The sequence below is a fragment of the Equus asinus genome, chromosome 13 (assembly GCF_041296235.1).
Source record: "Equus asinus isolate D_3611 breed Donkey chromosome 13, EquAss-T2T_v2, whole genome shotgun sequence".
Lineage (NCBI taxonomy): Eukaryota > Metazoa > Chordata > Mammalia > Perissodactyla > Equidae > Equus > Equus asinus.
In genome coordinates, this window is record NC_091802.1 from 42,503,234 (window position 1) to 42,521,160 (window position 17,927).

Sequence of the window (17,927 nt, forward strand, 5' to 3'; positions counted from 1 at the left end):
CTCATTCCGCCCCTCCCACCTCCTCAGCTACCCCTCTGTCACATCTACTCAGTCACACACTCCCTCTCCAGGTGTCGCCACTTTATCAGCCATGCCTCTGCCCCACCCCCTCAGGAAACTCGGCCCCAGGGTTCTGGCCTCCCCCAAATTTGGGCAAGGCGAATCTATGCTGTTTCCCACTCCCCTCACCCCTGAAGATCTAGGGTCCTTCCTTCACTGGCCATGGCTTGCTCCAGCCTCTTCCTGCACCCTCTTCCTGGGGGCCTTTCATCTTTTCCCATTCTCCAGACCCTCTCCATACAAACCCATCCCAAACTTCCGCAAAACAGCAGCGTGGAACCATGGCAGGAGCGGGGACACCAGTTGGGGTACACATGTGTAGCATGGTCTTGGGAGCAACTATGATCATAGAAACCACAGGCCAAACCCTGCCTGAGGAAGCCCCAGGAGGCCCTCGAAGCTCAGAGCCTTACCTGCGCCCCCAAGCAGGGAGATGTCTGCAGGAGCCATGCTGCAGGTGGCCAAGGGGCAGCAGGCCACATTACAAAGTACCTTTCATCCATTATTTGGTGATCGTCACAAAATAATCCCGGGACTGGGAGAGAGCAGGCATTGTTGAGCCCATTTTTCAGGGGAAAAGTCAGAGGTGAACTGTCTTTTCCCAAACCCATAGGGGAAGTTAAGTGTCAGAGTCAGGCCCCAAAACTCCAGTCATCTGCCCCAAGGCCAAGCTCTTTCCAACCCCAGGTCCTTCTCTCATGGCGGCAAAGAGTACACGGGAGCACTAACAGGAGAAGCAGGGGCCTTTATTAGGGTCTGGCAGACGTGGAGGCGGAGGGGAAATGCCAGGCCTGGGCCTAGGAAACTACAGAGGAGAGACGAGGGGCCCTTGGAGCAGGAGCCCAGCCCTCCCCGCCTCCACCCAGCAACCCCCACCCCAGCCCAGGTTCCCTCCTCCAGGCTTCCCCTGCCTCTGGGAACACAGAGCACCAAGAACTGACAAGCAGGACCCTCCAGGGCCACAGCTTGGAGCGGAGTGCAGGATCCAGGCTTCTGTCTCCCTGTAGTGGGAGATCTGGGGAGCTCAATGCACCCCTCCCCGCCAGGATAAAGTGGGGAAGCTCCTTCTCTGTCCCCCAGAACAGAACAAACTTGTTCTCTGTGATGGGGGAGAGGGAGTGGAGCTTGGGCTTGTAAGTAGGACCTAAGAGGAGACCGGAGGCGAAACCCCCACAAGTCTCCGGGACTCCACCTTTTCTTCCCATGCGCTCTGGTGAGCAGCTCAGAGTCTGTGCCAGGACAACTGAGGGGCCAGTGGGGAGCTGCCCCAGAGACACCTATGGGTTTCAGAGTGAGAGTTTCCCCAACACCAAATTCATCTATATGTACACAGGACAGCACCCACCGGTGGCAGGGGAGCAGCTGCTGGGGGCTAGTAAGAGTAGCCACCCTTGGGGCCAAAGGGCTGGGCAGGGCCAGCCAGCTCTGGGAGGTAGGCGGGGCTCTCGTCCAAGTGGGACAAAGGGACTGTGTCCTCCTCACTGACTGGCCGGTCAAACTCAGCCTTGAGAGCTGGACGCTGATTGTCCGGGAAGGCCAGAGAGAAGAGGGCCTCAGGCTCGCACACGAACTTGTACACGTAACGCTCGCCAGCCACCTGTGGGAAGAGAGGGGCCAGGTCAGCCTGGCTCTGCCTCCAGGTCAGTGTAGCGATGGGGAATGCAGACTTCTCCAAGTCCAGGCAGGTGCATGGGGCACATTTCTCTCCCCTGCTGGTTGCTCTAAGAAGCCGATTCCCTTCACAGTTCTTGTTCACCTCTAATCTCAAGCTCTTTATGCTTTGGGCTTCTCAGTTACTGTTTAGCACTTTTTTGGGAGAGGGAAATCTTGGGATTGTCCATAGCTTCTAGTCTCCTCTGACTCAGATTCATTATCTGCTCCTACAAACGTGATGAGAAATGCTTTCCTGACCCCTGCCCCCATCACCGTCCCACAGCCGCTGCCCTGCCTCTTGCCCCGGACCCTTAGCCCCTGACCTTCTGCATGATGCCTTTCTCATAATAGTATCGGAGTGAGCGGCTCAGTTTGTCGTAGTTCATGGCTGGCCGGTTCTTCTGGATGCCCCAGAGCCTGGCAACCTGGGAACAGAAGACAGAATTTTGGGATGGCAGTGCTAGCTCAGCAGAGGGAAAATGGGGGGCAGGTCAGAAAGAGCACTTGAGATTCTTGGTGGAAAATGCTAAGCTGGCCCTGCAACTAAGCACCAGCCCACAGACCCAGGTTTGGCAAGAATTCAGGTTAGGTAATGATGATGGTCAAGGTACGTGCCACCAGTTCCCCAGTTCTCGTCTCTGGGCCCCAAAGCTGTTAGAGGGAGAGGTAGGGACATCTGAGAGGCCCACCTCCTCAGGCTCAATTAGTTTGAACTCCATCCCCCGGCCGGTCCAGGCAATGAAGTGGGCATTTGTTGGGTCATCCAGCAGGGCCACCAGAAACTGCCACAGCTGCAAGGCACCCCGGCGCTGGTAGGGCGGTCCCTCCCGGAATGCTCCAACCCCTTCCTGCTTGATGTCTCCTGGGGAACACAGGGAACAGGAGGTGTAGGTCTTGTGCCTTTTAGTCCCCCCAGCAACCCCCTCCTTTTCCCCCAGGAGTCTCTCCAGGCCCTGTCTCATGAAACAATGTGATTCCTGAGTGGGCATAGTCAGAGGACATGGGTAAGACCCCAACCCTCTCATGAACAGTCACTTCTCCAACCTTCAAACTTCTCAGGGACGATGCAGACATCATCTGGGAATGGTCGCAGAGGTTTCTCATAGCCATAACCTTGAGGAAGAAGTTGGGGGTCACTCAGATCTGGGGGTTCACTGATGAGACCCCAGAGAGACTCCTGGCCAGGACTCCCTCCTCCAACTTGGAGGGCTTCGCAGGGAGAAGGGGGCTGCCTTACCCATGGTCCCATCACCTGGAGAGGGCCCAGAGAAACCCTCTGTGTGAAGGTACATTGACGCACACCCAGGGACGTCTGCCAGGGGAGAAAGAAGAAAGCGTGATGTTACAGGTGGCTGGGGTTGGGTGGAGGCAGCAGTCCCACACACGTTCAAGATCGTCTTCCTGCCAGCCTGCCTGCTGGTTCTCTTTCCAGCTGCCTGCCCACCACCAAATCCCAGGGGAAGTTTGCCCTGAGGGAGTGCCAGGCCTGAACTCCTCAGCTCCAGGGCACGGATGGCAGCAGCTGGGACTGGGCAACGCTTTCCACAAGGCACAAGATTCCAGGGAGCAGCTGTTTCCTGTGTGTTTAGGGGGAGGAGGGGGGGTGGGGATGAACCTCCGGGGAAAGGGTACAGTGTCCATGCCTAAGACTCCCTTGGAATGGTGCACGTCCGGTCAGCAGGTCAGGTTCCCAGCCCAGTGCGTGAGGGAGAGGGGAGAGGGAGGAGAGGGGTTGGTGAGGGGACTGAGAGAGGGACTGCGTGTGTCTCTATCTGGGGAAGAGGCAGTGAGCACTGGGCCGGGTTTTTTCAGGTCTGTCAGTAAAGCACATTCCATTCCATAGGATTGAAACCTCCCCACTCCACCTGGAGGCGGTCGTGTGAAGCCACCCATTCAAGTTCCAGCCCCTTCTCGCCCTACCCCCGCCCCTCCCACCGATGAAGGAGGAGACGGTGAAACCCGACACCTCCGGGAGGAGGCGGGGAGGGTGGGCTCATTCATGCCTCCATTTTGTGAATGGAATTCCTGACTCCATTCAGAGGAAGCTGAAGGGGGAGGGGCAGGAGTTCAAGGGCATGTAACAGGATCCCCTCCGGTCTACATCCTTTGAAGGTCAGCGGCAAGAGCGTCTCCCTCCTCCTTCCTCCATCTCACTGCCAGGCAGGCTGAGGCTTTTGCCTGGGGTTTGAGGAGAGACGCACCCTTCTGGTTCTCTCTCGGGCAGTCTGGGGGTTTGTGATTCACTCCCCCTGCCGCTGAAAGACTGGGTCCCAGGAACAGGGAAATTCGAAAGCTCTAGCTAGCTCGAATCTCTGAATTTATTTTTCTCATGCAAGTTTGCAGTTAAACTCAAGTTTGGGGATGGTAACAACGTAACAGAAGCCAAGGTTTTCTGGGCACTTCCTAAATGAGAATGGCCCTCCCTCAAACCTTGAGGCTTTGACCCAAAGCTCTTTACAAATATGCTGAGTGCATCTCATTGCTGTCAACAGTCAGGTGAAACTAGAATTGAAAGAAGCCCCTACTTCTGGTACCCAGGTCTGGCTGGGATGGTGCGCCATCCCTCAACCTGGAGGCTTGACAGGATGTGGAAACACATATTAACCCCGTGTTCCAATTGGGAACTATGAGCCCGGCTAGTTTCAAGTTCATGTTTCTCTTCATTCAAATCCTGCTGTATTTTTGATTTTCTGTGGAGACAGGAATGAATGACACATCCTCATGTTCCTGGCACAGTCCTTTGGTCTCAGTAGTTAATTAAAACCCCATACACTTGCTAAATAGAAATAGAAATGCCTTAACTTTCCTACTAAGTCACAAGCTACCTGAGGGCAAGGACCTACAACCAACTTATCTTTTTTTTCTGAATATAAGTTTACCGATTGAAAAATGACATTTGTTTTGAATCTGTGAAAAAAAAGGTGAACGAGTGGTTTGGACATATGAACTGGTAAACGGATGGGAAGGTAAAAAAACTTGTGGGAAGACATTCTGGGTTTGGTCACATGCCATGCCACCCGGCAATCCCACCCAAACTCCTCCACCCACTCCCGGGAGCATCTCTTACCTGAGTCGTAGGCGAAGTCCGTCTGCTCCTGTTTGATCACCACCCCCGCCCCTGGGTACCTGTGACCATTGACCCCACCCTGGCCCACTGCCGGCTGGCCCGCCTGTTCGTACAGCGGGTCAAGGTATTCCTGCTTGAAGCTCTGCGGGGGATAGGGTGGACAGGGCTCCGATAGCTGGTGTTGGTAGGGGGCTGGGAGGGATTCCCGGCCCCCTCCCTGAGAAGATGTGAACGAGTGGCAAATATCCAAGGGCTGCTGGAAGACGGAGCTGCATGTGGTTGGATGGAGAAGAGAAGAAATTATTAAATTAAGCCCTGCTTTGTGCCTGCCACCCCCTAAGCTGGCAGAGTGGGCTCTAGCATGGAGGTCTCTGTCAATATCCCTTCCTCCCTACCTCCCCCCACGCCAGTTCTCTTAAGGGCAGATGGAGAACACTCCAGGATTGAGGAAAAACCGGTGGGCGCTGGGCCCACAGGTTCTGTGGGTCTCCTTACCTCTGCTCCCCGAGGTACCCATGGCCAGGGTGGGGCTGGGAGGTGCCAGAGGATCTCAGGAAACTCCGTTGTTCTGCCCGGGAAAAGGGCTGCAGGGGCGACTGTCCAGGGGCCCCGGGGGCGGGGGACTTGATGGCGATTTGTCTAGGGGGGTCATAGGCACTGGAGTTGAGGGGAGACAGGGGTGAGGAGGCAGAGAAGCTGGGCGAGCATCTCTGAACCCTTCATCCCCAGGGAAGTGAGGTCACAGGGATTAGGGGAGAAGGAAGAGTCGAGGGCCGGGAAAGGAATGCATAAGCTGGACTCAGCCCCAAGCAAACTCTTTTTCTCCTTTCATCAATCCTGAAGCTGGGTGTAATCTTGAGAACACCTCTCCCCAGTCCAGAGCAACTGGGCTGGGTTAGACAGTGGCTTCTCCAGTGGAAACAGACTGCCCCAGCCTTACACACGTCCTTTGAGCCCTCTGCTGTGTTTTTGATTCTGACTACTCACAGGAAATCCTGAGCTGTATCGCTCCTTCCCTCACTTACAGCTCGGAAATCCTCTCTGTCGTCTAACTTGCACCTCAACTGCCACCTCTGCTCATGGTGCCTCCCTCCTCCTGACACCCTCCTGACATCCTACCCTTTGCCAGGACCGGGCTGGGGCTCACCTGGAATAAAGGCACTGCTCGCCATGGTGGTAGGGGAGTGGCGGCTTCCTGCTACAGGACAGGGCCGGGTCTGTGCGGGGACTCTGGGGCTCCTTCTTGATCCTGGTGGTGGGGCTGTGGAAAGCTACTGCGGGGGTAGGGGGAGGCAGAGCAAGGCCAGAGAGCGTCACAGAAGTGGCAGGAAGAGGTCCCGACACCTTCCGCTCTTGGAGGACCAGCTGTAACCCGTGCAGCCTCATCCCCTCTCTGGGTCTCAGCTTTCAGAGAATTTAGTCAGACACTTTTTAAGAGCAGTTTGGCTATTTACATTATGTCAGGTGAATGTCCATTTTTTTGGGGGAAGATTAGCCCTGAGTTACTGCTGCCAATCCTCCTCTTTTTGCTGAGGAAGACTGGCCCTGAGCTAATATTCCATGCCCATTTCCTCTACTTTATATATGGGATGCCTACCACAGCCTGGCTTGCTAAGCGGTGCCATGTTCGCACCCGGGATCTGAACCAGTGAACCCCGGGCTGCGGAAGGAGAACATGCGCACTTAACTGTTGCGCCACCGGGCCAGTCCCATGAATGCCCAATTTTAACCAAAGAAACTGTCTAAAGTTCAACATTTAATGCAACCCCAAACCCAAAAAAGACCTTTGTAGGAGAGAGAATCTCCAAGCTAGGGCCTGTGGTTTTCCTGAGTGCCCTAGGAAATTCCAAGGGAGAGCAATATTTTCTTATTTGGGGCTATAAAGAATCTTTCTTTTTCTGGTTAAGGCTGTACATTAGCCCAATTGCATTTCAGCTGACTAACATTATACATATGCTCCTAATTATCTGTAAAGAACGTTGGCCTTTCCTGTGGCCCCTGCTGGGTCCACAAAACTCCAGCCACCAGGCTGAGCAGCAAAGAGTTGGTTCTAAGTTGGGCGAGTGTGAGATTCTGTCAGACTGTAGTTGAGTCAAATGCCTGCAATCAACTGTTCTGTTATAGGCTGTTTTCGATTGTTTGTGTCCTGTTTCATTTCATTGGTGAAGACTGTTGAGAGCAAAGTCTCTGACACTGAAGCAGAGTTCCTCAACAGTAGCACTACTGACATTTGGGCCAGATAACTCTTTGTTGTCGGGGCTGTCCTGAGCATTGTAGGATGTTTAGCAGCATCCCTGGCCTCTACTCACTAGAAGCGAGTAGCACCCCACCCTCAGTTGTGACAAACAAAAATGTCTACAGACATTGCCACATGTCTCCTGGGAGGCAAAACTGCCCCCAGTTGCAGGAAAGTAATTTAGAATGGGAGAACTGGACTCTGCTAACTGCTTCATGCCTCTCGTTTCAGAAATAAGGAAATGGAGGAACAGAGAGATGAAGTGTCTGCTCCAAGGTCACACAGGTAGGACGGAGCAAGCCCCAGTTTGAACCAAGGTCTTCATCTTCCAGTTACTGCCTTGGTCTTTGAGTCCAAACCCGATAACGGGGAGCCCTGCCCTTCACTCTTTTCTTTAGGAGAGAACAAGTTGATCTTTGGTGGTTCTCCATCCCCATGACTCATTTCCTACCCTCCCCCACTTCCCATTCCCTCTACCCAGGGCCCTCTACTCACAGTTTTCTGAATGGAAATCAGGAACAAACTGCTCATCACTGTCTGGTACCTGAGCTGCAGAGAGAGAGAGAGAGGTCAGAGGTAAGTCTGGGGTGGGAGCCCAGTGGCAGCCCCTGGGAGACACCAGTATTGCAGCCCTGCAGATTAGCACCAGCCCGAGGGGAAACCAGCCTTCCTAGGACTGAAGGCAACTCCACCCCAGGTCCTAGTGCCCTCCATCTCTGGGCTCCATTAAGACCCTGGAGGGAAGGCTCAAGTTCCCAGAACCTGTCAGAGCAGATTCCAGTCTGTTCCTAGATGCTTTGTCTTTATTCTCTCCATTTTCCTGAAGGGAAGACAGCCCTGCCCCTCAGAGTTTGCAAAACACCCTCAAAGCCACAGCAGTCATCCAGGATGGGCAGGCATTACGAGGAGTGAGATCCTGTGGACTCAGAATCACAGGGGGAGATTCTGCATCTGGCCTGGGCCCAGGAATCTGCATTTTATACAACTCCCAGGTGAAATCTAGAAATCTAGAGCCTGGGAAAGGAGACGGAATGGAGTTAAGAGGGTAGTTCAAGAGAGGCTAGGGGCCGGCCCTGTGCCCGAGTGGTTAAGTTTGCGTGCTCTGCCTCAGTGGCCCAGGGTTTCGCTGGTTTGGCTCCTGGGAGCAGACGTGGCACCGCTCATCAAGCCATGCTGAGGCGGCATCCCACATGCCACAACCAGAAGGACCTACAACTAGAATATACAACTACGTACTGGGGGGATTTGGAGAGAAGAAGAAGGGAGAGAAGGAAAAAAAAAGATTGGCAACAGATGTTATCTCAGGTGCCAATCTTTAAAAAAAAAAAGAGGCTAAATGAGGATGGCAAAAGAGTATGGCAATGGGAGAGGAGGAGGCTGGCGACAGTGGCAGGCCAAGATGCCTCATTCCTTTGATGTGCAGCTAGGAGAGAGGAGGGCTTCCCAAGCTTGGAGGTCTGAGGAGCACTCCCAGGGTGCCAGTGTGGGCGGAGTGGGGTTTGGGGATTACGCAGCAAAACTAAAATAGAACATCAGCTCATCTGTGACCTTCAACCTGGATATCCGGGCTTCGATTCCTAGTTCTTATCCTGGCCATACCAACTTCAGGTGAGTACACGACTGAGTACTTCCCCTGACCCCAGAGCCTTTGCCCACTTTTGCCCCTCTCTTGGGAATAAAGAGATCACAGCAGGAAGGGCAAGGGTAGACACCAAGAGGAACTTCCTGATCGTCCAGGAAGAGAATGGCTCTAAGGTGAGGCGAAGGAACCCCAGGAGAGGGGTCTCTTTTCCCTGGAGACTGCTGTCAGATTGGACAGTGGGGAAACTGATGGATGAAATGACCAGAGAGTGGAGGAGGGCTGGTAAGCGGGAAGGATACGAGGAGACTGCTGGAGAACACCTCCGCTCCTCTTAGCCGATACAGGTGCACACCCATCTCTACTGCTTCCCTCCCAGGCTGAGGCTCCAGAGTTTCTGCCTTGGATTTCAGCCACAGACTCTTGTCAGAACTGCCTCCTTCCATGGTCACCTGCCCTCGGTCGTTCTCCACACAGCTGGCAGAGAGATCTTTGTACAACAGAAATCGAATAGCTTCTCTCCCTTGCTTCCAGCATGAACCCCAAACTCTTCCCCTCGGCCTCCAAGGCCCCACATGGTCTGGAAACGCTCACCTCTCTGACCTGCCTCTTCTTGCCCCTTATTTTCCAGAGCTCTGGTCTCCTTTCGAATCCTCAAACACGATCGACTTGATCCCTCTTCCCCCAATCCTTGCCTGCCTGTTTTTTCCAGCCATTGAAGTCTTAGCTCCCTTTGTCACCTCCTCGGAGGCCTCCTCTGAGCACCCAAAACAAAGCAGTCCCTCCCGGCTCTCTACGGCATCTGTTTTATTTTTTCCCTAGCACATGTGGCTACCTGAACTTATCTTATGAATTTATGTCTACATGTTTTTGTCCATCTTCTGGACCAGGAAGTTGAGCTCCTTGAGGGCAGAGGTTTTATCTGTTTTGTTCATCTGATCTCCCAGTACCCAGAAGAGGGTCTGGCTCAGACACTTGATGCATTATTTGTTGACTATGTGAATAAACATACAAAGACCCCTGTCCTCAGGCTGGTGGGAGCCAGCATTGTGGGTCTGGGAGCAAGAACTGAAGAGATCCTCACCAACCAGCTCCCCCACCTCCCCCACCAGTGCCCCCCTCCTGGAGCCAGGTACCATCAGAGGCAGGGCCTCTGGAGAAGGCACGCCTCACAAGGGACACTTTTGACTGTGATCAATTGCTTTCAACTTGCTTTAAATATCAGAGGTGCCAAGTGCTTTTAAATAGATGTTTACAGATAGATGATTCTTGACAGAGGATTGGGCTGAAGGGTTTTAAGAATCAGGAGCCCCAGCAGCTAAAGAACTTATGAAAAGTCAGCATAAAACAATCCTAAAGTGATCAAATAAATCAGTAGGACCTGAAATCCCTTGGCAAAAACAAACACACACACAGGCAGCACACATCTTTTCAGGAGCACAAGGGACAAAGGCAGCCATTCCTCTGGGGCATTGTGAAAAGTACCCAGCCCCCTCCCCCGAGAGTCCCATTCCATAGGCCTTGGGTGGGGCCCAGGAGTCTGTATTTTTAACCAGTGCCTCTAGTGGCGCTTAGGAATAGGCGGGTTTGGGAAACACTGGATAAAGAGAAGGAAGCAAAACCTGCTCAGCTGCCCAGGGGCCAAGCCCCAGGCTCATGCTGGTGTGGTTTCTGGCCACACACCACAGGTGACACCCCCAAAGGTGGCAGGATGAGGGTGGCGGGAACAGGATGAACAACATTTCCCTCCCTGCTGCCTAGGCACGGAAGGTCCCGAGGGTAGAGGGGTGCAGAACACGGGGGAGGCTGACGCAGGCTGGGCCCCCTCTGGGGCTTCATTAATCACCAGTTTCCACTGAGGTAATGGGCTGGGGGCATCTCCTGCTGGCATCACAGGCCAGTTCACATAATGCTGGAGAGCCCTAGGGGTCCTCTTGCCTTTCCTCCCGCCTCAGGCCTGAAGGTTTGACCAGAACCCTTCCTCCCCAGCAGTCCCAGGGGTGGCCACCCCCAGCACACAGATCACACCCCAAAAGAGGTGGTGCCATCCTGTTCCTAGGGCCAAGAGAGATCAGCAAAAGCAAAAATGGGCTATGGTGTGAATCTGAGTCCTGCTTGGCCCCTCCCCAGAACACTGGCTTCTCCCAAAAGGGCAGGACAATGCCTCAGTCGCTCAGAGACTGTCAAAAAGGATAGAAATAGGAACACTGACACTGAGCCTTGTGTTCCTGGAGAGCAGGAGAATTTCTAATTACCATGTTTGGTCTTGAGTGTACGCCACTCTATTTGTTTGTTGACTTGGCTGAGTTTTGGCTGCCAAGCCAGTGTGCCAGGGTCTGCCCCCAAATCTATCCTGGCAGTAAGGTGAAGTTTATCTCCCTGGGGACATGGCGGATGATTAAGGAGGGGATGGGAAAAGTGCCAAACCAGCATAATCCCTAGAGAGAGAGAATTTTAAGGAACATCCCTCCAACAGGGGAGTCAGCAGAAGAGGAGGGACTTGGGGGCCCTCCAAGCTGGGCTCCAGGAGAACTGGGAGGTTCAAATAGCCAAGCAGCTAGGCCCACCTCAGGTTAGCCGCCCACCTACACCATATATGCCCCATCGCCTTGTCCCCTTCCTAGGATCCAATCACAGGGTAAGGGGCCTCTTAAAAAGTCCTAGTGGAGATAGGGAGAGAGGGAAGGCATTCTCCGGAGCTTCTGCTCCATTGTGTCACCACTGGGCTCAGCGCTCACCCTTACCCAGCCCCCACCCTGGCAGCCTCTGTACTGGAAGGAACCAGTTCTCTATCTATGGAGGGGACATTCGTCCCCAAGAGCCTTCTGGAAGGGGAGGAGACAGAAAGATGTAGAAGGAGGCATTGTAGCTAAGAAAGACTGGGGGAGGGAATTAACCTCATCCCTTCCCACAGATGTGCTGAGGCACCAGTGTGCATACACATGAATTCACACACACGTTAATTGCTTTTAATTTCACGGCAGCACACGAGTGAAACACAGCCTCCATGCACACCCTTCACACACGGGGTCCCTTTTCGGACTTATAAATATCATGGGGGAAAATCAAAGGGCAAGGGGACTGGAAACCTTGGATGGGGATTTGGGAGCAGTGATTCTTATGAAAAGGGGAGCACAGACACACCCCTTTGAGAATCTCATAAAAGCTATGGATCATTCTCCTCCTAGAAAAATCTGTATTCCTTTGTGGATGGTGCACCCCCAACAATTTTATACACGATATCAGAGGACTCAGGGACCCCTGCAACCTATCTAGAGCTGCTAGCAATCCACAGACCCCAGGTTATGGACTCCAGCCTCACACAAAGGACATACATGGCGCAGAGTCAATGTTCCTTTCTACCAAATAGACCAAAGTCATTGTCCCCGAACGTTCCTGGGGGCTCCCAGCAAGCCGGGAAAAGAACCCGCGCCCAGAAGCAGCACATCTTTTACCAAAAGCAGGCACAGCATGGGTTCTGTCTGCCTGAACCTGGGTTTCCCTCCCGTAGCCTGATCCTCTGTTCAGTAACTCAACGGATCCCGGGCACCCCCAAATCAGACATGCTCTCTCGGCCTCACTTCATTCCCCCCAACTCTGTCTAGAAAAACCCCAACCCCAAAGATGTCTAAGTTGCCTTTACACAGCACCACTCACACTCACCCCCAGTGATGCCCAGGACACCGGACTCTGAACCCACAACGGCAACCACATCTGCCCGGATCCAACTTGGGCATCCCCCGAATTCTTCACAGCCCCACCCACACTACAAGGATCCGCTGCTTCTCTCCAAATTGGGGCTTTAGGAAGAAATCAAGCTGAGGGAGGAGGTTGGGCTCCGACCCCCATTCCGACTGACGCACCCCACCACTGGCAAGTTTCCAAAGGAGCTAGTCCCTCCCTGCCACCCCAAAGCTCCCCCTAGGCTGCAGGGGTCACTGACCTGGTGGGAAGAGGCAGGAGAGGAGGCTGGGGTGGTGCTGGGATGGTGCAGGGGGACAGGGCCCCGGCAGCTGCATCTGTCTCCGCAGAGAGAGTGAGAAGGAGCGAGTGGCCTCAGCATCCCCCCCTCAGGCCTGGCCATCCATCGCCAGCCGGGAACCTGAGCTGCTCCCTCAGAAGGAAGGAGAGGGAACCAAGGAGATCCCAGGCACCCCCCTCTGCCTTGCGATCCCCACCCCCACCTCCCCACCCACTGGATTTAAATGTACAGGGGCTCCCAGGGCAGCAGCATGAAACACATACACACACACACACACACACTCTCTCACTGTCACACCGACACATGCAGATAGACACACATACAATCTCTAGCCCCCCACTGCCAAGGGGTGGGGCTTCCAAGGTTGAGAGAGGAGAACGTTTTCCTCCCCTTCCCATTCCAAACCCAGGCACAAATGGACCAGCTGCTGCCAAAACGCCAGCCTCTGAGCCTACCCCTAGATCACAGCCCCACGAACTGCCCGATGTCGGGAGCGCAGGGACCCTCAGCTGACAGACAAGGAGCTTGGCGAGAGCCAGAAGGAAATCAGGCGTTGGGAAAGGAAGTCTTTGAGAGACCCTGGAAACTGACACCTCTGCGTTCTTCAGCTCCAGCCCAGCTCCGGAACCTCAGGAGGAGGATGGGCAGACTGGGCATAGCTCTGCTTGTAACTCAGAGCTGGGCACGCAGGGCTTGCAGAGTTGGGGAAGATGTGCAAAATACCCAGAACCCCGAGACTTCTCCAGCGCCCATGCAGCTGTCCAGCCATGAATTCCACAAAATGTCTCAAGTGCCTGCTCTATGCTACATAGTCGTCCTGTTAACATACATATTTTTGGGATACCACAGTGGTCAAGATGGACCTAGTTCCACTCCAAGGACCTAGTCAGGGGTGTTTCCCTTCTACCCCAAGCTTTTATAGAGGGTTCCAGAGGAGCTGGGTTTGAGCTTAAAAAAATCACCAAAGATACCCAGGTGGAGGGATGGGGAGATCCTAAGGAAGAGAAAAAGCCCTCAGAAAGGTGTTCCTAATATTGTGGTTTCTTGGTTTTCAGAGTGTTAAAATAAATAAAGGGTCTGTAAGATGGGGGTGTTAACCCTTCCCTCTCAGAGACTGTCTAAACACCATTGGCCTCCTACCTGCAGCCCCGCCAGCGACACCCTCAGGCCCCACCAAAACAGGCAATGAATCCCACCAGGAGATGCCCAGAACACACTCCCCAGCCAGCCAAGGTCCAGCTACTAACCCCACCCCACCCCAGCCAGCTTGCAGCTAACCTCCCAGCACCCAGGAGGAGGAATTTGCCAGGGGCCGAGGAATTCAGGAGGAAAGAAGGAGGGAGGACCAGTTGCCGTCAGAACTACAATCAAGGCTACTTGGGGGGGAAGCCCTGGGCCCTCTTTGCCAAAGTGTTGCAAAAGGAAATTATTTAAACTTTTATTGTTCTTTTGGCTCAGACAGTAAATTGTTTGGTGCTGGGAGTTGGAAAGAAGAGAAACCAAGGGAGTAAAAACCAATGTTTTGGCAACTCTGTAAGATAGGTAACAAATTAACTGCTCCTTCTCCTCATCCTCCTGTCCCTCAACTCCCCCTCCAGACCCCAACACACACCTCCACACCGCTGCCAAACAAACTTTGCAAGTGAAAATTTCAACCAGGAAAACGGGCCTGGGGCCAAGTTCCATTCAAATAAGCAAATACCCCACACAATGGTCTGATTCATCCCCAGGCCTAGTCACACCAGCCTAGCTCAGGGCAGAGAAAATAAATATCAATGTAAGTGTCCACTCTGGGCGCTGGGGAGAGCCGAGAGGCAGAGGACTTAGGGAGGGGGCCTTGGAGAGCTCCTAGAGGCCAGGGAGAGAGGAAGTGGGCTAAGTTGTAACACCGGGTCAGAGAGCACCCCCATCCCGATAGGAGAAACGGTCACAAAACTACTCACCTTCAGTGAGCCACGTCTCCTGGAAGTGACTTAGATCCTGGAAGAGATCTGAGGGGTGAATAATGGAATTGGAGAAGGTGAGGTGGAGGTGATGGTGAGAGAGAGGGAGCCCTAGTGAGCCCGGTGACCCCCGCCTTGGGGGTTAGGCGCGGAGAATGATCGGAGTCCCTTGGAGGGCAAGCCATTTTGGGAAAGGGTGAGGGCTCCAGGATCGGCTCTCGGGTTGTGCGTGGTGGGGAGGAGGGTCGCAGTTTGTCTCTCCGGCTCTTTACCTTCAGAGTCGGGGGGTGGCAGGGAGCCTGGGTCCATGAGCTTCCCCTGCGGGACCATCAGCGCTTCGCGCAAGCTCCCATTTCCGGACGATTTCTGCCGGGCAGGGGAAGAATGCCCCCGAGTCACCCTGAGGCCGCCAGGTCCGGGGGGCGGGGCTGGGGTCCCGGGGTGACTCAGGGGCCAGGCAGCTCTGGACCCCTCTGGGGCCGCGGGTACGGGGCTGTGGGGCGGGGAGGAGCGGGATGAGGGCGGGGGCGGGCGTGGAGGCCGGCGCGCCGCTCACGCTGCAGAAGGTGTAGGGCACTTGCTGGTCCAAGTATCCGCCTTTCATCCTCCGCTCCATCCGGCCGCTCCCTCCGGCCGCACGGCCCGGGCCCCGCGCGGGGGCAGAGACCTGGGGGTGGGGGGGGTGGGGCTGCGTTCGCAGACTGTCTTGGGAAGGCAGCGGGGTGGGGGCGGGTAAGGGCGGCAGGGAGAGGGCAGTCCCGAGGCAATGGGTCCGACGGCAAAACTTCTCCGACTCACTCGGCGATGGGGAGATTTCCGCCTGCGGAGCTGAGCGCCGCCGCCACTCCCCTCCCGCCAAAGGCGGTCCCACCTGCTTCTGGGAACCGGCCTTGCCGTTTCGGCTGCTTTCTGCAGCCCTGCTATGACCAGGCTCGGTTACATAAGACGTGTGTGTGTGTGTGTGTGTGTGTGTGTGTGTGTGTGCATGCGCGAGCGCGCTCGCGTGCTCGCGCGCGGAGGAGCAGGCGAGGCGCGCACCATTCGCACGCCCACAACTCCTGCGCCCCCTCCAACCCTGAATCCCAGCGCCTCCCACCCCCACCCTGGAATCTGCGGAGGCGGCGGTGAGAGTGTGGTGTTTGTTGGGGGCGTGAGGGGAATCACGGACACTCTCCCTCCCTCCCCCTCCCGCAGCCTCACCTGAGGCCGGGGCGTCTGTGCTGGAGTCGCGGGGGCTCCCGAGCATACTCCGGGGCCGCACCGAGGACCGCGGGGCTAGGGTGGAGAGAGGCGGCCCCGGCCCCGGGTTCCCCGCTCACCGGCTTGTTTTCCCGGCGTCGCCGACAGTTGTGAGCCCGGGGGAGCCGCTGATTGGTGCATTTCCTTAGCCTCGGCCTCGGCTCTCTCTCCCTCCCACCCCTTTCCCTTTGTTTCATTGACTTTTGTGAATGAAACCCCAGGGCCGGCACGCCCGCCAATCCGGAGACTCGCCCGGCTGAGCCGGGGGGCGGAGTTTCCCAGCCACGAGGGCCAATCAGAACGCAGGGGCTGGCTCCCGGCTTCATTCACGGTCTGCGCTCCCATTCATAAAAAAATAAACTCGCGGCCGGAGTTCATTCATAAGAGCTGAGAGAAAAGGAGCGAAGCCGGGGACCCGACGGCTTCTCTGCGGGGCTTGGAGGTGGCCCGGGGTCTGAGGCTCGGCGAGCTCCTCCAGCTGGCGTCTGCACACGTCTCTGCTTCTGCTCGTACGTGGCAGTGTGAACATGTCTGTGTGTGCGCCCTGGGGGAAGGCGAGCGGACTTGGGTGCCCAGAGGAACAATTATAACTAGCATTTATGAAGCGCTCTGCTTCCACGTGCTCATTTCATTCCCATAACCTGGCGAAGTGGTTCTATTGTTTCCATTTTACAGAGATCGAAAATGAAAACTCAGAGAGGGGCGGTGACTCTGCTGAGGTCACAGTCAGCACGGTGAGGCTTACAGCCCCCAACCCTCCGCATTCTCCTGTACAGCCTTTTGAGGCCACAATTAAATGAATTAAAGCTGTGTGACAATTGATACACAGTAGGTACACAATAGATGTAAGTTGGCACGGAATCAAGGCTTTTCCTCAAGGGTCTGTGCTCTGTAGAGCTGTTCTGTGACCCACTTTCTGTTGATTGCAGCAGAAACCAGAGGCCCCAGCGTAGACCTCTGAAAGCATAGCTCCCTCTCAGCCATCTTTCCTCTTATCCTGAGAGCACATATAGTGTATTAGGGAGCAAAACCTTCAAGGGATCTGATGATCTGGGGGCAGGACTGGTTTCAGTTCTAGCCAAAAAGCTGTCATAGTCTCTGTCACCTCATTCGTTCACTTTATTCAATAAACATTTATTGTGCCAGATACAATGCTGGGTGCCAGGCAGGCAGCTGTGACTAAGACAAGCACTTGACGGGAGCTGGTCTGCTTCGGCTGCAGCCATGGGGACACACAGGACATAAAATCCCCCAGGCCTTTTTTCTGAGACAATTCTCTGGGTCTACAGTCTATGCGATCTTTGAGGACAGCCTGATTTTGCTTCCTGTTTGTGATAAATACAAGAGACTGGACAAACCCCAGGCCCGTAGGGGCTGCTTTCAAAATCACTCTACAGATGAGGCAGCAGGGGTTCAGAGAAGATGATACCTGTAAGTTCTTTCAGCTGGTCAATCAGAACTGGGACTAGAACACCTGTTTAGGGCTCATTCCATGCGATCATCTTGGGTAAATGAAAATAAATTTCCCTTTCCTCTCTGCTGAAATAGTCTTTAAGTCTCGTATTTAATGCCCATCTCCTCCTGGAAGCCTTCCAGACAGCCTGAATCAGTTCCTTAACGGCCCCACAACATTCTTGCCTATATCTCTGGTGCATATGTCTTCAATTCTGCCTCATGGTATAATCATCCCTATGTACAGAGAGCTCTCCAGGGCCCGGAGGAGGTCTCATTTGCTTCTGTAAGTCCTCTTCCAGCCTGCTTCAATCTTGTGAGTATCCTGCAAAATACTTGTTCAGTGAATAGGTACAATAAAGACCAAACTAATCGAGCTTAGCAGGAACCCTGCCCATGGAAGGCGAGACAAGCCCAAGCAAATCCCAGCTTAGGGCTGGATGGAAGCAATTTAGGGAGGAGCTTGTGTCTCAGGGCCAAGAGAAGTCGGGGAGGAGGACAGAGGTTCTTCCAGGGAAGGCAGCTGTGATGTGGTCTCCCTGACAATGAGGAAGAGTCCGGTGGGTCCCGAGTGAGCATTCCAGTTGTGGCTCTCTCGGGGTGCCCTACTGGTTCTGAGTTCTTTCATTTCTCTGGAAGGGCCCTTGGCTCCCTAGAGAGTAAGCACTCCTCCCCATTCCCCATCCAGGGTCGTGGCTGGGGAGCCCTCCTCCTCC

The 17,927-nt window shown here is 54.6% G+C and overlaps 1 protein-coding gene across 9 annotated transcripts; it reads right to left on the bottom strand.

Annotated features, from left to right (window-relative positions):
- Positions 1-782: 782 nt before the first annotated feature.
- Positions 783-15,961, bottom strand: ETV4 (ETS variant transcription factor 4). Of its 9 annotated transcripts, none has more exons than XM_070483311.1 (14): positions 15,721-15,926; positions 15,077-15,187; positions 14,793-14,886; positions 14,521-14,568; positions 12,539-12,614; positions 7,512-7,565; positions 5,928-6,054; positions 5,276-5,437; positions 4,781-5,049; positions 2,951-3,025; positions 2,758-2,826; positions 2,403-2,575; positions 2,037-2,138; positions 783-1,657 (listed from the first exon to the last, which is right to left on the bottom strand). In XM_070483311.1, the coding sequence occupies exons 5-14, from the start codon at positions 12,612-12,614 to the stop codon at positions 1,433-1,435; spliced, it is 1,332 nt and encodes a 443-aa protein (XP_070339412.1). In that variant the 5' UTR covers positions 14,521-14,568; positions 14,793-14,886; positions 15,077-15,187; positions 15,721-15,926; the 3' UTR covers positions 783-1,432. The 9 variants fall into 9 exon arrangements, with proteins under 9 accessions (XP_070339412.1, XP_070339413.1, XP_070339410.1 ...); XM_070483312.1 differs by having other exon boundaries at positions 5,276-5,419; positions 15,721-15,877; XM_070483309.1 differs by lacking the exon at positions 12,539-12,614 and having other exon boundaries at positions 5,276-5,419; positions 15,840-15,961.
- Between the last annotated feature and the right edge of the window lie 1,966 nt (positions 15,962-17,927).

What these genes read in the sequence shown, in the direction of transcription:
- ETV4 (XM_044746192.2), bottom strand. Translation starts at nt 15,956, where the DNA reads ATGAAACAAAGGGAAAGGGGTGGGAGGGAGAGAGAGCCGAGGCCGAGG. An exon ending in GACGCCGGGAAAACAAGCCG is followed by an intron (nt 15,188 to 15,839) that starts GTGAGCGGGGAA and finishes CCCCACCCCCAG; the next exon opens with GTCTCTGCCCCCGCGCGGGG. An exon ending in GCCACCCCCCGACTCTGAAG is followed by an intron (nt 14,569 to 14,792) that starts GTAAAGAGCCGG and finishes TTCACCCCTCAG; the next exon opens with ATCTCTTCCAGGATCTAAGT.